The sequence below is a fragment of the Hemitrygon akajei genome, chromosome 3 (genome assembly GCF_048418815.1).
Source record: "Hemitrygon akajei chromosome 3, sHemAka1.3, whole genome shotgun sequence".
In the NCBI taxonomy this organism is placed as follows: domain Eukaryota; kingdom Metazoa; phylum Chordata; class Chondrichthyes; order Myliobatiformes; family Dasyatidae; genus Hemitrygon; species Hemitrygon akajei.
Window position 1 is genome coordinate 97241882 of NC_133126.1, and position 19018 is coordinate 97260899.

At 48.1% G+C, this 19018-nt stretch overlaps 1 protein-coding gene across 2 annotated transcripts in view; it reads right to left on the bottom strand.

The window, feature by feature from the left end:
* Positions 1-4335: 4335 nt before the first annotated feature.
* Positions 4336-19018, bottom strand: part of crip2 (cysteine-rich protein 2) — a 59715-nt gene continuing 45032 nt past the window's right edge. For both annotated transcript variants that reach the window (XM_073040430.1, XM_073040431.1), the window contains 2 exons: positions 7004-7061; positions 4336-5038 (listed from right to left, as the gene is read on the bottom strand). In XM_073040430.1, coding sequence (XP_072896531.1) covers positions 4974-5038; positions 7004-7061 — 123 coding nt within the window. In that variant the 3' untranslated portion in view covers positions 4336-4973. The remainder of the gene's footprint in view (positions 5039-7003; positions 7062-19018) is intronic.

Below are 19018 nucleotides of genomic sequence, written 5' to 3' on the forward strand. Positions count from 1 at the left end.
ATGATAAAGAATAGGTTACCTCAGACAGTCTTACAGGAGGGAGTCATCACTTCCCTGGCTATAGGGCGACTCGTTATAGAGCCTAATGGCCGAGGGTAGGAATGACCTCATATAGTGCTCTCTGAAGCAGCGCAGTTGTCTTGGTCTATTACTAAAAGTTCTCCTCTGTTCAGCCAAGGTGGCATGCAGAAGGTGAGAAACATTGTCCAGAATTGCCAGCGTTTTCCGTAGGGTCCTTTGTTCTACCACAGCCTCCTGTGTGTCCAGTTTGACTCCGGTAACAGGGCCAGCCTTTCTAATCAGTTTATTGAGCCTGTGGACATCATCCGTGTTAATGCCATTCCACACCACCGCATAGAAGATTGTACTGGTGACAACAGACTAGTAGAACAGGTGAAGGAGAGGCCTGTGTACTCCAAAGGAACTCAGTCTCCTCAGGAATTAGAGGGGTCTCTGGCCCTTCTTGTACACAGCTTCTGTGTTGGTGCTCCACTCACTTCTGTCATCCAGGTGCACCCCAGGTACTTGTGGGTCCTCACCACCAATAGTAACAGGGAGCAGTGCAGGCTCCATCTTCTTGAAGTTCATCACCATCTCCTTTGTCTTACTGATGTTGAGCTGTAGATGATTCAGCTTGTACCATTTGACAGTCCTCCACCAGGGGCCCGTATTCACCCTCCCGTCCTCCCTTTATACACTCAACTATTGCTGAGTTATCAGAGAATTTCTGCAGATGACATGACTCAGTGTTATACCTAACAAAACAAACAAGCTGGTCATTGACTTCAGCGGGAAGGAGTACAGACCCAGTGGAACTGAGGTGGATACGGTTGATCAAATGCTCAGCTGTAAATATCACCAACAATCTGACCTGGTCTAGCTATGTGAATGCAATGGCTCAGTGCCTCTATTTCCTCAGAAGGCTACAGAAATTTGGTACACTCACTCATCATAGACAGCATCCTACTGGGATGCATCATAGCTTCATAAGACAACTGCTTTGCCCATGGCTGCAACAAACTGCAGAGTCTTGTGGACACAGCTCAGCACTTCAGCAGAAACCAGCCTCCCCTCCATGGGCTCTTGCTGCTATGGTAAAGCAGCCAGTGTGATCAAAGCCCCCATCCAACCCCGCCATTCTCTCTTCTTCTCACCCATCACGCAGAGGATTCAAAAGCTCGAGGACACATACTACTGGGCCCAGGCTCATCTTCTATCTCACTGTTGTAAAAGAATTAAAGATGAACTCTTGATATTTCAGTCTACCCAATGAACTACAGTTGTCCACCTTTTCACTGTACCACTATATTCAGCCTGTTTGTTCCATTTTATACTATACTTGTGTTTGGAATGATTTGTTTGGTTGGCATGCAAACTAAAGCTTCTCATCCTATCTCTGTACTTGTGACAATAAAAAACCGATTCCAATTTTGTACTGTCTGGGAGATTTCACCTGATTACAAGTAGAAGAAATGCAAACCCTTGCAGTTTAATTAATGAACAAGCTGCCAGAGGGTAAGGCAGGAAACGTCTCCCCCTAGCTATCAATCAAGATACAATCAAATTCCACGCAACCTTGACCTGCAGCCAGATGTGTACAGTGTCAGGGTTTGGGAATCCAGCTGATGTGGGGCCAGGTCTACAAGGCCTGCTGGGGAAATCAGGCTCCTCCTCCACTTTAGATTAATTTATTCTTGGATGGTCACCTTAGGAAATGAAGATTGCCACTGTTTATAATCGCTTCACCAAGATTTATGTCGCCACACGGCAGGGCAGTCAGATGTTTGATTCCCAGGCTCTGCTGAAATTAACTGCAGCATGTGTCAAATTTAAATAAAGTCTTTTCTTTAAAAACAACCTGATATTGCAATAGAATAAACTGGAAACAACTGTTCCATTGCAGAAGTGATCCAGGATCGACAAGAAGCCAGGAGACCTCAGCCTTGACCCTGTCTTGTGCAGTTGGATTCAGGACTTCCTGTCAGATTGCCAGCAGGTTCTAAGAGTGGACTCCCTCACCTCCAACCCTCTGAGCCGTTGCAGCCCCTCAGGACCATGTACTGAGTCCCCTCCTTTACTCCCTGTATACTCAAGACTATATTGCCACCCACAGCTCCAATCTGCTAACTAAATTTGCTGATGACACTATATTGATTGGCCTTATCTCAAACAATAATGAGGTGGCCTACAGGGAAGAAGTCATCTCTCTGACACAGTGGTGTCAAGGAAACAACCTCTCCCTCAATGTGGCAAAAACAAAGGAGCTGGTTGCGGATTACAGGAGGAATGGAGACAGGCTAACCCCTATTGACATTAATGGATCTGGGGTTAAGAGGGTAAACAGTTTCAAGTTCCTTGGCACTCAAGTCACTGAGGACCTCACGTGGTCTGTACACACCAGCTGTGTGGTGAAAAAAGGCACAACAGCGCCTCTTTCACCTCAGGCAGTTGAGGAAGTTTGGTACGGGCCCCCAAATCCCAAGAACTTTCTACAGGGGCACAATTGAGAGCATCCTGCCTGGTATGGGAACTGTACTTCCCTCAATCACAAGACTCTGCAGAGAGTGGTACGGCAGCCCAGCGCATGTGTAGTAGTGAACTTCCCGTGATTCAGGACATTTACAAGGACAGGTGTGTAAAAAGGGCCCGTAGGATCATTGGGGACCCGAGTCATTCTTCCACCAGGCCATCAGACTGATGAACTCACGCTGATTTGAGTGTACTCTATATTACATAGACTGTTCTATTTATTATAAATTACTATGATTGCACATTGCACATTTAGATGGAGATGTAACAAAAGTATGTGAGTGGCTGGGAGTATCTGGAATGGACATGTGTATGATGGGAACATCCAGAGAATAATATGAGATTAGTGCAGCATTAGTCTAAGCGGTTGGCAGATGGTCAGCACAGACTCAATGGTTGATGGATCTATTTTTGTGTTGAATGAACATCTGACCCTGGTATTGATACTGGCACTGGTAATTTCAATTCCACGCCAGCCGACTCACAAACACTTGAGTACCGGCGTCTAAACTGGAGCAGTTGTACCACAGGGCTCTGAAGCAATAAGCGACAGCCGCAGCTTCACAATGCGCTGGGCTCATCACTGTCCCTGTAGGAACAGGGGAAGGCACGTGGTTAGCAAGTGGGAGGGAGTAGTCCATGGGATAATTTCCAGACACCATGCTATTTCATGGTATCAGTATCAGACACAGACAATACCACCCCAGTTTATTATACCTCATCTTTCCATGCAGCAAAGTGATGGAAGCTGAAATAACAGCATAATCCATGGCATGTACTTCTCACTGATGCCCGGCATGTCCTCATCACAGCCCTGGTTCAGCAGAGTCGAATTCCAGAGGCAAGCTGAGGGCAACTGCCCTCAACGTTGAGTATTGCGCCAAAGAGCCGTGGTAAATCTTAAGTCAGTGGGCATCAAAATGGAACGAGCTCCATTGGTGGAGTCAGATATCCCTCAATGGAAGATGGTTGTGGTGGTTGGAGGCCATTCATCATCCCAGTGCCAGGACACCAGTGCAGGAATTCTCAGGACAGAGTCCCAGTCCCAACCTATACATCTGCTTCATCTTTCCATTCCATTGTAAGGTGAGAAGTGGCATCGTTTACTGATGTGGGGTCCAGTTCACATCTCCTCAGCGCACTGTAAGGTCGGGACAATGTCCAGACACGGGTTAATAGATGGCCAGTAACACAAGCCATGGAAGTAGTAATGACCACTGTGGTTGACCACCTACCCTTCTCATCACTGAACACTTCACCTGTCCCCCACCACTCCACAGTCAACATCCGGGGGGGCGGGTTGACCAGAAACATATGTGCATCAGCCACATAAATACCGTGACAAGACCAGGCCAGAGATTGTGTCCAGAGACAAGTGACTCACCTCCTGACTTCCCACCATCCACAAGGTAGTAGTGATGGGACAGGAGGTAGAATGCTTGGAAGAGATGTATGGTGCAATGCTTGCTTGCAGACTGGTAGGTGCCTGTAAAGTACTGCCAGTGGAGGTGGGGAAGCAGGCACAATAGTGTCCAGGAGGCATTTAGACAGGCAGGGAATGGAGAAATATGCATCATGGTCAGTAGAGATGATGGGCTGAAAGGCCTGTTCCTGTGCTATAACCGCTCTGTACTCCACTCTCTCCTCAGTGTAGTGACCCGGATCAGGATGTGATCTGGGCCAGTCCAACACACCTTCTGCAGTCACCCGTGGAAGAGCTGCAGATCGCAATAGCGCCCCCAGGAGGCACGAGAGGAAAGAACAGTTAGCTGCTGGAGGAAAGGAAATGAGTGTAACAGAGACATCTCCAGAAAAATTTGGCATTGTTTATTCTCAGTAAAAGATAACTTCAATTAACTCTCATTAACGCACATGAACAGGATGCTTCTCATTGCTGATACATTAAAAATGCATTCTTTAAGCTGTACTTTGCTGAATATAATACTGTAAGTAGAGGCCTGAAGTTTCAGGTGGGAAAGTGGTGTGTCAGTTTACACAACTCCGCATGAGGAGCAGAGGAGAGTGTCAGAGCCTGGGAGGGGCAGTACACACAGATCAATAAAGGCTACTGCAGTGCTGGTGGTCCTGCCCACTAATCCATGGTCCTCACAAGCTGCTGCCTCAGTCCAATTGTTCAATCTTGGCTTCGAGAACTTTGGGAAGGCCCTTAGGCAGCTTTCACCTCACCTGCTCTGACACCATGAAAGATTGAGGGTCAGTGACAGAAGGCCACGACCACACCAAGATACAGCCCACATAAATTAAATACTAGTTCGGTCAACAGCACACTACAGTTCAAACTACAGTTAATACCTGGGGTAGGCCTAATTCAGGGTTTCTAAGCTACTGTGGCGGTGTGTTGTGAGTAGAGTGTTGGTGCACCTTGCGTTAGAATTGGGAAGTCAGCGCTATCCACTGGATTCAGCTGGGGTTGGAATCGCCTATCACTGCTCTCCGGGGGTGTCCATCTTCTCATAGATGTAGCTGCCAACAACTCCAGTGTTAACCCCTGTAACAACAGCAAGGGGGTGAAGTTGGGAGGAGATATCACACTGAGTTGCCAAAAATCACACCCCTCCTCCAACCCTCCCAGGTTTTCCTCCTCCTCGCGGAATATTGTGTGCAGTTCTAGTCATCAGATTACCAGAGGTTCTGGAGAGGGTTCAGCACACACACACCAAGACGCTACCTGGATTAGAGGGCAAGAGGTACAAGCAGAAGTTGGACAAACTGGGATTGCTTTCTCTGGAGCATCAGAGGCCAAGGGCAGATCCAACAGGAGTTTATAAAATTATGAGAGGCAAAGATAGGATAGATAGAGTCTTCAGAAAAGAGTCAACGTTTCAGGCTGAGACCCTTCATTACGACTGGAGAACAAACGATGAGGAGTCAGAGTAAAAAGGAAGAAACACGAGGTGATAGGTGAAACCAGGAGGGAGGGAGAGAGGAAGTTGATTGGTGAAGTGGATACAGGGCTGGAGAAGGGTTGGGGGCGGGGGAAGTCTGATGGGAGAGGTCCGAGGCCATGGAAGAAAGAAAAGGGGGAGGAGCACCAGAGGGAGACGATGGGTGGGCGAGGAGATAAGGAGAATGGGGAATGGTGAAAGATGGGGGGTGGGTGCATTACAGGAAGTTCCAGAAATCGAAGTTCACGCCATCAGGTTGGAGGCTACCCAGATGGAATACAAGGTGTTGCTTCTCCAACCTGAGTGATAGATAGATAGATAGATAGACAGATAGATACTTTATTCATCCCCATGGGGAAATTCAACTTTTTTTCCAATGTCCCATACACTTGTTGTAGCAAAACTAATTACATACAATACTTAACTCAGTAAAAAAATATGATATGCATCTAAATCACTATCTCAAAAAGCATTAATAATAGCTTTTAAAAAGTTCTTAAGTCCTGGCGGTAGAATTGTAAAGCCTAATGGCATTGGGGAGTATTGACCTCTTCATCCTGTCTGAGGAGCATTGCATCGATAGTAACCTGTCGCTGAAACTGCTTCTCTGTCTCTGGATGGTGCTATGTAGAGGATGTTCAGAGTTATCCATAATTGACCGTAGCCTACTCAGCGCCCTTCGCTCAGCTACCGATGTTAAACCCTCCAGTACTTTGCCCACGACAGAGCCCGCCTTCCTTACCAGCTTATTAAGACGTGAGGCGTCCCTCTTCTTAATGCTTCCTCCCCAACACGCCACCACAAAGAAGAGGGCGCTCTCCACAACTGACCTATAGAACATCTTCAGCATCTCACCACAGACATTGAATGACGCCAACCTTCTTAGGAAGTACAGTCGACTCTGTGCCTTCCTGCACAAGGCATCTGTGTTGGCAGTCCAGTCTAGCTTCTCGTCTAACTGTACTCCCAGATACTTGTAGGTCTTAACCTGCTCCACACATTCTCCATTAATGATCACTGGCTCCATATGAGGCCTAGATCTCCTAAAGTCCACCACCATCTCATCGTGACGGTAGAGGGGGCCATGGACGGGCATGTCGGAATAGGAATGGGAAGTGGAATTAAAACGGTGGCCCCGGGAGATCCCACCTTTTCTGGCAGACGGAGTGTAGGTGCGTGGCAAATAGGAAGGGTTCAAAGAGAAATGGACAGGTTGAGCCACAGGGCCTGTTTCCATGCTGTGTAACTCTGACAAAGAGGGTGAGGGGGAACTTGATCTGAATTTTCAAAGCTGCAAAATGAACAAAGAGAAACAGTTCCCACTGGTGAAGGGGGAGAATCACAAGGTACGGGGTTCAATAAGGAGCTGGGTGCCTCTGCGTGCAGTTGAGCTGCCTGCCTGAAACAGAGGCATAAGCAAATTGAAAGGGGATGGATAGCATTTGAGTGATGGGGAAAGAGCAATGAGATTAACTGAACTGTGAGGGATCAATGGGGCAAATGCTGTAATGGATGGAAAAGGAAGTGCGTTAAATCCTGCCTGATACCTGCAAGGTGATTGTGCTTACCTTTTGGTCCAAACAGGATTCCGTAGCAGGGCTTGTGGCAGTAGGGCTGTCCATCATGCTGAATGGGGGGAGAGAAAACCGGCTTTAATGCATTGCAACCCTCAGCAGACAGCTCTGTTACATTCACCCAGCATCAGCACAGCAGCGCAACGTCCCACAGCCCCAGACACACGGGCCCAAACCAGACCTCTCTGCTGTGTGGAGTTTCAATGCTCTGGTTTCCTTCCACATCCCAAAGATGTGCAGGTTTGCCGAGGTAACCGACTGTTGTAAAAAGCTCCTACAGTCTGCGGCCAGGTTACAAACACCCAACTCACAGATACCCTACAAATGAGCCCCCATAATATTCGCAGATACGAGAGAGTCTTTTAAGAGACTCCTGGATAAGGTACGTGGAGCTTAGAAAAATAGAGGGCTATGGGTAACCCTTAGTTCTAAGGTAAGGACACGTTCGGCACAGCTTTGTGGGCCGAAGGGCCTGTGTTGTGCTGTAGGTTTTCTATGTTTTACTATGAAATCTGACATCTATACATACACGCAGTCTGCAAACATCAGAACTAGCTTCCTCTCGCTCCAAACGTAGTAGTTGTTCATTCTTCTGTGCTCTTGATGCCATTCATTACAATACTGGACGCACAGTTGCCACATCGTGATTTCTGGGCACCTTCTGACTTATGGCCAACATCAACCTATGGGCTTTTGTAAAAAGTTACCCTGATATGGAAGAGGCTTTTAAACCGGCACACGGATATGCACTGAATGGTGGGGTATGGATCACACGCAGGCAGAAGGGGTTAGTTTAATTTGACATCATGTTCAGCACAGACACAGTAGGCTGAAGGGTTTGTTCTTGTGCTGTGTTGGTTCATTACGCAGAGACAGCCTGAGTGATGGAGCTGATAGGTTCACGGGGAGCTAAACCTCATTTTCCTTCTCCTGTTCTGACCAGCCACTGACGTTGCCACTTCGAACACTCTGTAATACTTCTCTGTTGGTACGTGCTGGTGTCCTGAGGAGGGCTGAGCACACTACACCAGGGTGAAGATTGCCTTTTGAAGCTGCGCTGGTGAGATGGGTGCACACTCAGTAACACACTGCGGTCTTCCACACACAGGAAGGCAGAGAGCTCCTCCCAGTGGCAACATGTATAACACAGGCAAAACCCAGCAGTGAAGGGGCCCACAACAACATTCCTGCCCCTTTGTGGGGGGAAGTAGCAGACATGCTCAGGTAACAGGGCTTTGTGGAGCCCGGCAGTTCCATGATTAAAGAGGGCCAGTGGCAGTGAAGAGTGTAGCAAGCCCGGGTAGAGCCTCAGCAGCACTGTCTGGCATTGCCCTAATCTGGATTCTCATTCAAAAGGAACAGAAACACAACTGGGGTCTTCAATCCTGCCTGCTCTTCAATGGTGAATCTGGCCCAGTTATCAACTCCTGTTCCAGGTGGTTCTCAATTCCTCCATCTTTCAGAAATTCAGCTACCCCCTTTTTAGGCTTCAATACCATATTGAAATTTGATGACGACACCACTGTTGTTGGCTGAATTAAAGGTGGTGACAAATCAGCATATAGGAGGGAGTTTGAAAATCTGGCTGAGTGGTGTCATAATAATCAACTTTTACTCAATATCAGCAAGACCAAGGAGCTAGTTATTGACTACAGGAGGAAACCAGAGGTCAATCAGCCCGTCCTCATAGGAGGATCAGATGTGGAGAGGGTCAACAACTTTAAATTCCTCGGTATTAACATTTCAGAGAAGCTGTCCTGGGCCCAGGACTTAAGTAAAATTATGAAGAAAGCACAACAGTGCCTCTACTTCCTTGGGAGTTTTGCATGACATCTATACTTTTCACAAACTTGTATAGATGTTTGGTAGAGAGTATATTGATGGGTTGCATGATGACCTGTAATGGAAACACCACTGTGCTTGAACAAAAAAATCCCACAAACAGGAGTAGATACAGCCTAGTCCATCATGGGTAGAGCTGTCCCCACCACTGGGTAGATAAGACTCCAAGGGCCTGATGGGATATACCCCAGGGATACTGAGAGAGAGGCAAGAGATGAGATTGCTAGGGCCTTGACCAATTTCTTTGTGTCCTCTCTAGCCACAGGGAAGGTCCCAGAGAACTGGTGAGAAGCTACCATTATTCAGGGGAACAAAGGATAATCTTGAAGCTATAGACTGGTGAGGCTCACGTCAGTGGTAGGGAAATTACTGGAGAAAATTCTTAAGGATAGGATATATAAACATTTGGAAAACCATGGTTTAATTAGAGGGAGCCAACATGGTTTTGTGCAAGGCAAGTCATGTCTTACTAACTTGATTGGACCTCTTTGACAATATGTCGAGGGTGATCAATGAAGGTAGAGCTGTGGATGTTGTCTACGTGGAATTTAGTAAGGCATTTGCCAAGGACTTTCATGGAAGGCTCATCCAGAAGATTAAGAAGCATGGAATCCATGGTGAATTGGCTGTTTGGATTCAGAACTGCTTGCACATTGAAGACAGAGGGTCGAAGGGACTTATTCTAACTGGAGGTCAGCGATTAGTGGTGTTCTGCAGAGATCTGTACTAGGCCCTCTGCTGTCTTGAGAGGTGGGGATGTGCAGTTACCACTGACCATTCACACAGTACGGGGAGAGGTGAATGGGGATTACGGGTACCACTGACCATTCACACAGTACGGGGAGAGGTGAATGGGGATTACGGGTACCACTGACCAGTCACACAGTACGGGGAGAGGTGGATGGGGATGTGCAGTTACCACTGACCATTCACACAGTACGGGGAGAGGTGAATGGGGATTACTGGTACCACTGACCATTCACACAGTACGGGGAGAGGTGAATGGGGATTACAGGTACCACTGACCATTCACACAGTACGGGGAGAGGTGGATGGGGATGTGCAGTTACCACTGACCATTCACACAGTACGGGGAGAGGTGGATGGGGATGTGCAGTTACCACTGACCATTCACACAGTACGGGGAGAGGTGGATGGGGATTACGGGTACCACTGACCATTCACACAGTACGGGGAGAGGTGAATGGGGATTACGGGTACCACTGACCATTCACACAGTACGGGGAGAGGTGGATGGGGATTACGGGTACCACTGACCATTCACACAGTACGGGGAGAGGTGAATGGGGATTACTGGTACCACTGACCATTCACACAGTACGGGGAGAGGTGAATGGGGATTACGGGTACCACTGACCATTCACACAGTACGGGGAGAGGTGGATGGGGATGTGCAGTTACCACTGACCATTCACACAGTACGGGGAGAGGTGAATGGGGATTACGGGTACCACTGACCATTCACACAGTACGGGGAGAGGTGAATGGGGATTACGGGTACCACTGACCATTCACACAGTACGGGGAGAGGTGAATGGGGATTACAGGGAACCACTGACCATTCACACAGTACGGGGAGAGGTGAATGGGGATTACGGGTACCACTGACCATTCACACAGTACGGGGAGAGGTGGATGGGGATTACGGGTACCACTGACCATTCACACAGTACGGGGAGAGATGGATGGGGATTACGGGTACCACTGACCATTCACACAGTACGGGGAGAGGTGGATGGGGATTACAGGTACCACTGACCATTCACACAGTACGGGGAGAGGTGGATGGGGATTACGGGTATCACTGACCATTCACACAGTACGGGGAGAGGTGAATGGGGATTACAGGTATCACTGACCATTCACACAGTACGGGGAGAGGTGGATGGGGATTACGGGTACCACTGACCATTCACACAGTACGGGGAGAGGTGGATGGGGATTACGGGTACCACTGACCAGTCACACAGTACGGGGAGAGGTGGATGGGGATTACGGGTACCACTGACCATTCACACAGTACGGGGAGAGGTGGATGGGGATTACGGGTATCACTGACCATTCACACAGTACGGGGAGAGGTGAATGGGGATTACGGGTACCACTGACCATTCACACAGTATGGGGAGAGGTGAATGGGGATTACAGGTACCACTGACCATTCACACAGTATGGGGAGAGGTGAATGGGGATTACGGGTACCACTGACCATTCACACAGTACGGGGAGAGGTGGATGGGGATTACGGGTACCACTGACCATTCACACAGTACGGGGAGAGGTGGATGGGGATTACGGGTACCACTGACCATTCACACAGTACGGGGAGAGGTGAATGGGGATGTGCAGTTACCACTGACCATTCACACAGTACGGGGAGAGATGGATGGGGATTACGGGTACCACTGACCATTCACACAGTACGGGGAGAGGTGGATGGGGATTACGGGTACCACTGACCATTCACACAGTACGGGGAGAGGTGAATGGGGATTACGGGTACCACTGACCATTCACACAGTACGGGGAGAGGTGAATGGGGATTACGGGTACCACTGACCATTCACACAGTACGGGGAGAGGTGGATGGGGATTACGGGTACCACTGACCATTCACACAGTACGGGGAGAGGTGGATGGGGATTACGGGTACTACTGACCATTCACACAGTACGGGGAGAGGTGGATGGGGATTACGGGTACCACTGACCATTCACACAGTACGGGGAGAGGTGAATGGGGATTACGGGTACCACTGACCATTCACACAGTACGGGGAGAGGTGAATGGGGATTACGGGTACCACTGACCATTCACACAGTACGGGGAGAGGTGAATGGGGATTACGGGTACCACTGACCATTCACACAGTACGGGGAGAGGTGAATGGGGATTACGGGTACCACTGACCATTCACACAGTACGGGGAGAGGTGAATGGGGATTACAGGTACCACTGACCATTCACACAGTACGGGGAGAGGTGAATGGGGATTACAGGTACCACTGACCATTCACACAGTACGGGGAGAGGTGGATGGGGATTACGGGTACCACTGACCAGTCACACAGTACGGGGAGAGGTGAATGGGGATTACGGGTACCACTGACCATTCACACAGTACGGGGAGAGGTGAATGGGGATTACGGGTACCACTGACCATTCACACAGTACGGGGAGAGGTGGATGGGGATTACGGGTACCACTGACCATTCACACAGTACGGGGAGAGGTGGATGGGGATGTGCAGTTACCACTGACCATTCACACAGTACGGGGAGAGGTGAATGGGGATTACTGGTACCACTGACCAGTCACACAGTATGGGGAGAGGTGGATGGGGATTACGGGTACCACTGACCATTCACACAGTACGGGGAGAGGTGAATGGGGATTACGGGTACCACTGACCATTCACACAGTACGGGGAGAGGTGGATGGGGATTACGGGTACCACTGACCATTCACACAGTACGGGGAGAGGTGAATGGGGATTACTGGTACCACTGACCATTCACACAGTACGGGGAGAGGTGAATGGGGATTACGGGTACCACTGACCATTCACACAGTACGGGGAGAGGTGGATGGGGATTACGGGTATCACTGACCATTCACACAGTACGGGGAGAGGTGGATGGGGATTACGGGTACCACTGACCATTCACACAGTACGGGGAGAGGTGAATGGGGATTACGGGTACCACTGACCATTCACACAGTACGGGGAGAGGTGAATGGGGATTACGGGTACCACTGACCATTCACACAGTACGGGGAGAGGTGGATGGGGATTACGGGTATCACTGACCAGTCACACAGTACGGGGAGAGGTGGATGGGGATTACGGGTACCACTGACCATTCACACAGTACGGGGAGAGGTGAATGGGGATTACTGGTACCACTGACCATTCACACAGTACGGGGAGAGGTGGATGGGGATTACGGGTACCACTGACCATTCACACAGTACGGGGAGAGGTGAATGGGGATTACAGGTACCACTGACCATTCACACAGTACGGGGAGAGGTGGATGGGGATTACGGGTATCACTGACCATTCACACAGTACGGGGAGAGGTGAATGGGGATTACTGGTACCACTGACCATTCACACAGTACGGGGAGAGATGGATGGGGATTACGGGTACCACTGACCAGTCACACAGTACGGGGAGAGGTGAATGGGGATTACGGGTACCACTGACCAGTCACACAGTACGGGGAGAGGTGAATGGGGATTACGGGTACCACTGACCATTCACACAGTACGGGGAGAGGTGGATGGGGATTACGGGTACCACTGACCATTCACACAGTACGGGGAGAGGTGGATGGGGATTACGGGTACCACTGACCATTCACACAGTACGGGGAGAGGTGAATGGGGATTACTGGTACCACTGACCATTCACACAGTACGGGGAGAGGTGGATGGGGATTACGGGTACCACTGACCATTCACACAGTACGGGGAGAGGTGAATGGGGATTACTGGTACCACTGACCATTCACACAGTACGGGGAGAGGTGGATGGGGATTACGGGTACCACTGACCATTCACACAGTACGGGGAGAGGTGAATGGGGATTACGGGTACCACTGACCATTCACACAGTACGGGGAGAGGTGAATGGGGATTACGGGTACCACTGACCAGTCACACAGTACGGGGAGAGGTGAATGGGGATTACAGGTACCACTGACCAGTCACACAGTACGGGGAGAGGTGAATGGGGATTACGGGTACCACTGGCCATTCAACCCACCGAGTCGGGGTGGAGCGCATATTCCCTTCTGACACAGGTCAACAAATCTGTCTTTTTCAACTGGCTGGCCTTGTGTTGAGAGGCAGTCTCCTCTTCATTGCCTCTGGAGTAGATGGCCTGGCTTGTGGATTGCCTTTGTGGGAAGCCAGGCATCTGCAAAGACTGATATTCCCCCCTCCCCCATATTTAGTGACTTTACCACTGCCCATTACCAGAAGCACAGCGAGTCAGATGCACAAACCCCATGGTGTCAAGAGCAGTTCAGGTGCTGGGGATCCCACAATTACAAATTTGCTTGGTTGGAGGAGATGGGGGGGGGGGGGGGGTCTGCTTCCTGTTACAGTAATGGGGCAGTGTACAGTTAGCAGGAGGGTAACTGCCAAAAGCTGGCTGCTGACACGATGGGAACATTATATTCGTCTTTATGTGGTGCTTTCCGATTGATGGCTCCTCTGTCTGACATTCAGCTTTTCAAAAGGGATAGATTTTCTTTATGTTAACACAGATACCACAAGGGTGTGAGTGGGAGAGGGCTCCTTCAGGAAGACAAAGACCTTAGACAGCATGGGAAGAAATTTACTAAGGAGCAGGAGGTTGAGGGATCAGGAAGGGTATATAAAGCCTGGAGAGAGAAACTGCTCCCATTGGGGGTGGGAACTGTGTGAAAGTGTTTTGTGAAAGACCCAGATGGACCAGAGATCAACACATTGAATGGTGACACAAGATGCTGGGACCTGGAGCAACTCATTACATTGGAGCAGCTTCTGTAGGGAGTTGGCTCTTCAGGTTGAGACCCTTCAGCTGGATTGATGGAGTTTTCAGCTGCGTCTCGACCCAAAGGGTCGACTGTCCACTTATCCTACACAGATGCTGCCTGACCGCTAAGTTCCTCTGGTAGTTTGTGTTTTGCTCATACATCAGTTGGTTGGGATTGGAAAGCACTGCTGGATGAGGTGAGGATTTAGTTGTACTGACTACAAGGAAAGCATTTGCAGCGCTGGAGAGCAAATTGCAGCCTCAGGCTTCAGCCATTCGCAATTAGTTCTTAAATTCCATCCAAATTTTAAAGCATGAACCACTGATCCTTGGAATATTCTGGCAAGCAAGTGTGGTTGGTTTAAACAGGGCTGGCTGGACTGTTCCAAAGTGTGGTTGTAGACAGGTCACATTCTGCATGGAGGCCAGTGACCAGTGGTGTGTCTCAGGGATCTGTTCTGGGACCCCTACTCTTTGTGAGTTTTGTAAATGACCAGGATGAGGAAGTGAAGGGATGGGTTAGTATATTTGCTGATGACACAAAGGTTGGGGGTGTTGTGGATAGTGTGGAGGGCTGTCAGAGTTTACAATGTGACACTGATAGGATGCAAAACTGGGCTGAGAAGTGGCAGATGGAGTTCAACTCAGCTAAGTGTGAAGTGGTTCATTTTGGTAGTTCAAATATGATGGCAGAATATAGTATTAATGGTAAGACTCTTGGCAGTATGGAGGATCAGAGGGATCTTGGGGTCCGAGTCCATAGGACACTCAAAGATGCTGTGCAGGTTGACTCTGTGGTTAAGAAGGCATATGGTGCGTTGGCCTTTATCAATTGTGGGATTGAGTTTAGGAGCCGAGAGGTAATATTGTAGTTATATAGGCCCTCGGTCAGACCCCACTTGGAGTATTGTGCTCAGTTCTGGTCACCTCACTACAGGAAGGAGGTGGATGCTATAGAGAGAGTGCAGAGGAGATTTACAAGGATGTTGCCTGGATTGGGGAGCATGCCTTATGAGAATAGGTTGAGTGAACTTGGCCTTTTCTCCTTGGACTGATGAAGGATGAGAGGTGACCTGATAGAGGTGTATAAGATGATGAGAGACATTGATCATGTGGATAGTCAGAGGCTTTTCCCCAGGGCTGAAATGGTTAACACAAAAGGGCATAGTTTTAAGGTGCTTGGAAGTAGGTACAGAGGAGATGTCAGGGCAAGTTGTTTTTTTTAAACGCAGAGAGTGGTAACTGCGTGGAATGGGCTGCTGGCAGCGGAGTTGGAGGCGGAAACAATAGGGTCTTTTAAGAGACTCCTGGATGGGTACATGGAGCTTAGAAAAAAAGTGGACTATGGGTATTGGGAATTGGAGGAGCAAATCTGCAGAGAGATAGCAAACAACCGTAGGAAACATAAAGTTGTGATAGTAGGGGATTTTAATTTTCCATGTATTGATTGAGACTCCCATACTATTAAAGGTCTAGACAGGTTAGAGTTTGTAAAAAGTGTTCAGGAAAGTTCTCTAAATCAATATATAGAGGTACCGACTAGAGAGGATGCAATATTAGATCTCCTATTAGGAAACGAGTTAGGACAGGTGATGGAAATGTGCGTAGGGGAACACTTTGGTTCCAGTGATCATAACACCATTAGTTTCAACTTGATCATGGATAAAGTTAGATCTGGTCCTCAAGTTGAGGTTCTAAACTGGAAAAAGGCCAAATTTGAAGAAATGAGAAAGGATCTAAAACGCCTGGATTGGGACAGGTTGTTCTCTAGCAAGGATGTCGTTGGTAAGTGGGAGGCCTTCAAAGGAGAAATTTTGAGAGTGCGGAGTTTGTATGTTCCTGTCAGGATTAAAGGCAAAGTGAATAAGGATAAGGAACCTTGGTTCTCTAGGGATATTGGAACTCTGATAAGAAGAGAGAGATGTATGACATGTATAGGAAACAGGGAGCAAATAAGGTACTTGAGGAGTATAAAAAGTGCAAAAAAAAACTTAAGAAATCAGGAGGGCTAAAAGAAGACATGAGGTAGCTTTGGCAGTCAAGGTGAAGGGTAATCCAAAGAGTTTCTACAGGTATATTAAGAGCAAAAGGATAGTTAGGGATAAAGTTGGTCCTCTTGAAGATCAGAGTGGTTGGCTATGTATGGAACCAAAAGAAATGGGGGAGATCTTAAATGGGTTTTTTGCGTCTGTATTTACTAAGGAAACTAGCATGGAGTCAATGGAAATAAGGCAAACAGGTAGTGAGGTCATGGAACCTATACAGATTGAATTGGAGGAGGTGCTTGCTATCTTGAGGCAAATTAGAGTAGATAAATCCCCAGGACCTGACAAGGTATTCCCTCAGACCTTGAAGGAGACTAATGTTGAAATTGCAGGGGCCCTGGCAGATATATTTAAAATGTCAGTATCTACGGGTGAGGTGCCGGAGGATTGGAGGATAGCTCATGTTCCATTATTTAAAAAACGCTCTAAAAGTAATCTGGGAAATTATAGGCCAGTAAGTTTGACATTGGTAGTAGGTAAATTATTGGAAGGAGTACTAAAAGATGGGATCTACAAGTATTTGGATAGACGGGGACTTATTAGGGAGAGTCAACACGGCTTTGTGTGTGGTAAGTCATGTTTAACAAAACTATTAGAGCTTTTCAGGGAGGTTACAAGGAAAGTGGATGAAGGGAAGGCAGTGGATGTGGTTACATGGACTTCAGTAAGGCCTTTGACAAGGTCCCGCATGGGAGGTTAGTTAGGAAGATTCAGTCGCTAGATATACATGGTGAGGTAGTAAATTGGACTAGACATTGGCTCAGTGGGAGAAGTCAGAGAGTGGTAGTGCAGAATTGCTTCTCTGAGTGGAGGACTGTGACTAGTGGTGTGCCACAGGGATCAGTGCTGGGTCCATTGTTATTTGTCATCTATATCAATGATCTGAATGATAATGTGGCAAATTGGATCAGCAAATTTGCTGATGATACAAAGATTGGAGGTGTAGTGGACAGTGAGGAAGGTTTTCAAAGCTTGCAGAGGGATCTGGACCAGCTGAAAAAATGCGTTGAGAAATGGCAGATGGAGTTTAGTACAGACAAGTGTGAGATATTGCACTTTGGAAGGAAAAACGAAGGTAGAACATACAAGGTAAATGGTAGGACATTGAGGAGTGCAGTAGAGCAGAAGGATCTAGGAATACAGGTACAAAATTCCCTAAAAGTGGTGTCACAGGTAGATAGGGTAGTAAAGAGAGCTTTTGGTACATTGGCCTTTATAAATCAAAGTATTGTGTATAAGAGTTGGAATGTTATGGTGAGGTTGTATAAGGCATTGGTGAGGCCGAATTTGGAGTATTGTGTGCAGTTTTGATCACTGAATTACAGGAAGGATATTAATAAGGTTGAAAGAGTGCAGAGAAGGTTTACAAGAATGTTGCTGGGACTTGAGAAACTGAGTTACAGAGAAAGGTTGGATAGGTTAGGACTTTATTCCCTGGAGCGTAGAAGAAAGAGGGGAGACTTGATAGAGGTATATAAAATTATGATGGGTATAGAGAGAGTGAATGCCAGCAGGCTTTTTACACTGAGGCTAGGGGAGAGAAAAACCAGAAGACATGGGTTAAGGGTGAAGGGGGAAAAGTTTACAGGGAACATTGGGGGGGGGGCTTCATCACACAGAGAGTGGTGGGAGTGTGGAATGAGCTGCCAGATGAAGTGGTAAATGTGGGCTCATTTTTAACATTTAAGAAAAACTTGGACAGGTACATGGATGAGAGGTGTATGGAGGGTTATGGTCCAGGAGCAGATCAGTGGGACTAGGCAGAAAAATGGTTCGGTACAGCCTAGAAGGGCCAAAAGGCCTGTTTCTGTGCTGTAATGTTCTATGGTTCTATGGGTAATCTCTAGATGAAAACTGGCATCAAGATGCCAGGTGATATTTATTTTACACATTAATGGTGTTCTATGAATTATATTTGAGGCTGTCAGATCGACCAAGTTCTCTCATTCACAGAAGCTCAACACGTTTTTCACAGCTGAGCTTTCTCCAAGCTGGGTCGGCTCTAGAGAACAACGCACGTTGTTGTGTGGAGCAGGAAGCTGCACTTCCTTCACCATTTCCCCAGTCAGCAGCCAGGTTCAGGGCTGGGACAGGAGATTTATAGAACACCAGGCCCTGTTAAGAGGTCAGATGTCACAGCTCCAACATCTTGCTTGTTCTTTTAGAGACAGCCAAAGAATTGTTCAGGAGAGAAACAGACCCTTCGGCCCATAGTATTATCCATATCTACACTAACACAAGAGAATGGGAATCCAGAGGAAAGCATACAACGTGATGAAGGAGTTCAGCAGGTCAGGCAGCAGCTATGCAGAAAAAGTTGACAGTTTGGGCCGAGACCCTCCATCAAGACTAGAAATGAGGGGCATGAAGTCAGAATAAAGTAGGGGGAGGGGAAGGAGTACAAGCTGGCAGGTGATAGGTGAAATGAGATGAGGGGGAAGGGGGTGTGTGGAGGAATGAGAAGCTGGAAGATGATAGGTGGAAAAGGTAAAGGGCTGAAGAAGAATCTGACAGGACAGGTGAGTGGACCATGGGAGAAAGAGCAGGAGGAGGGGCACCAGAGATAATAGAC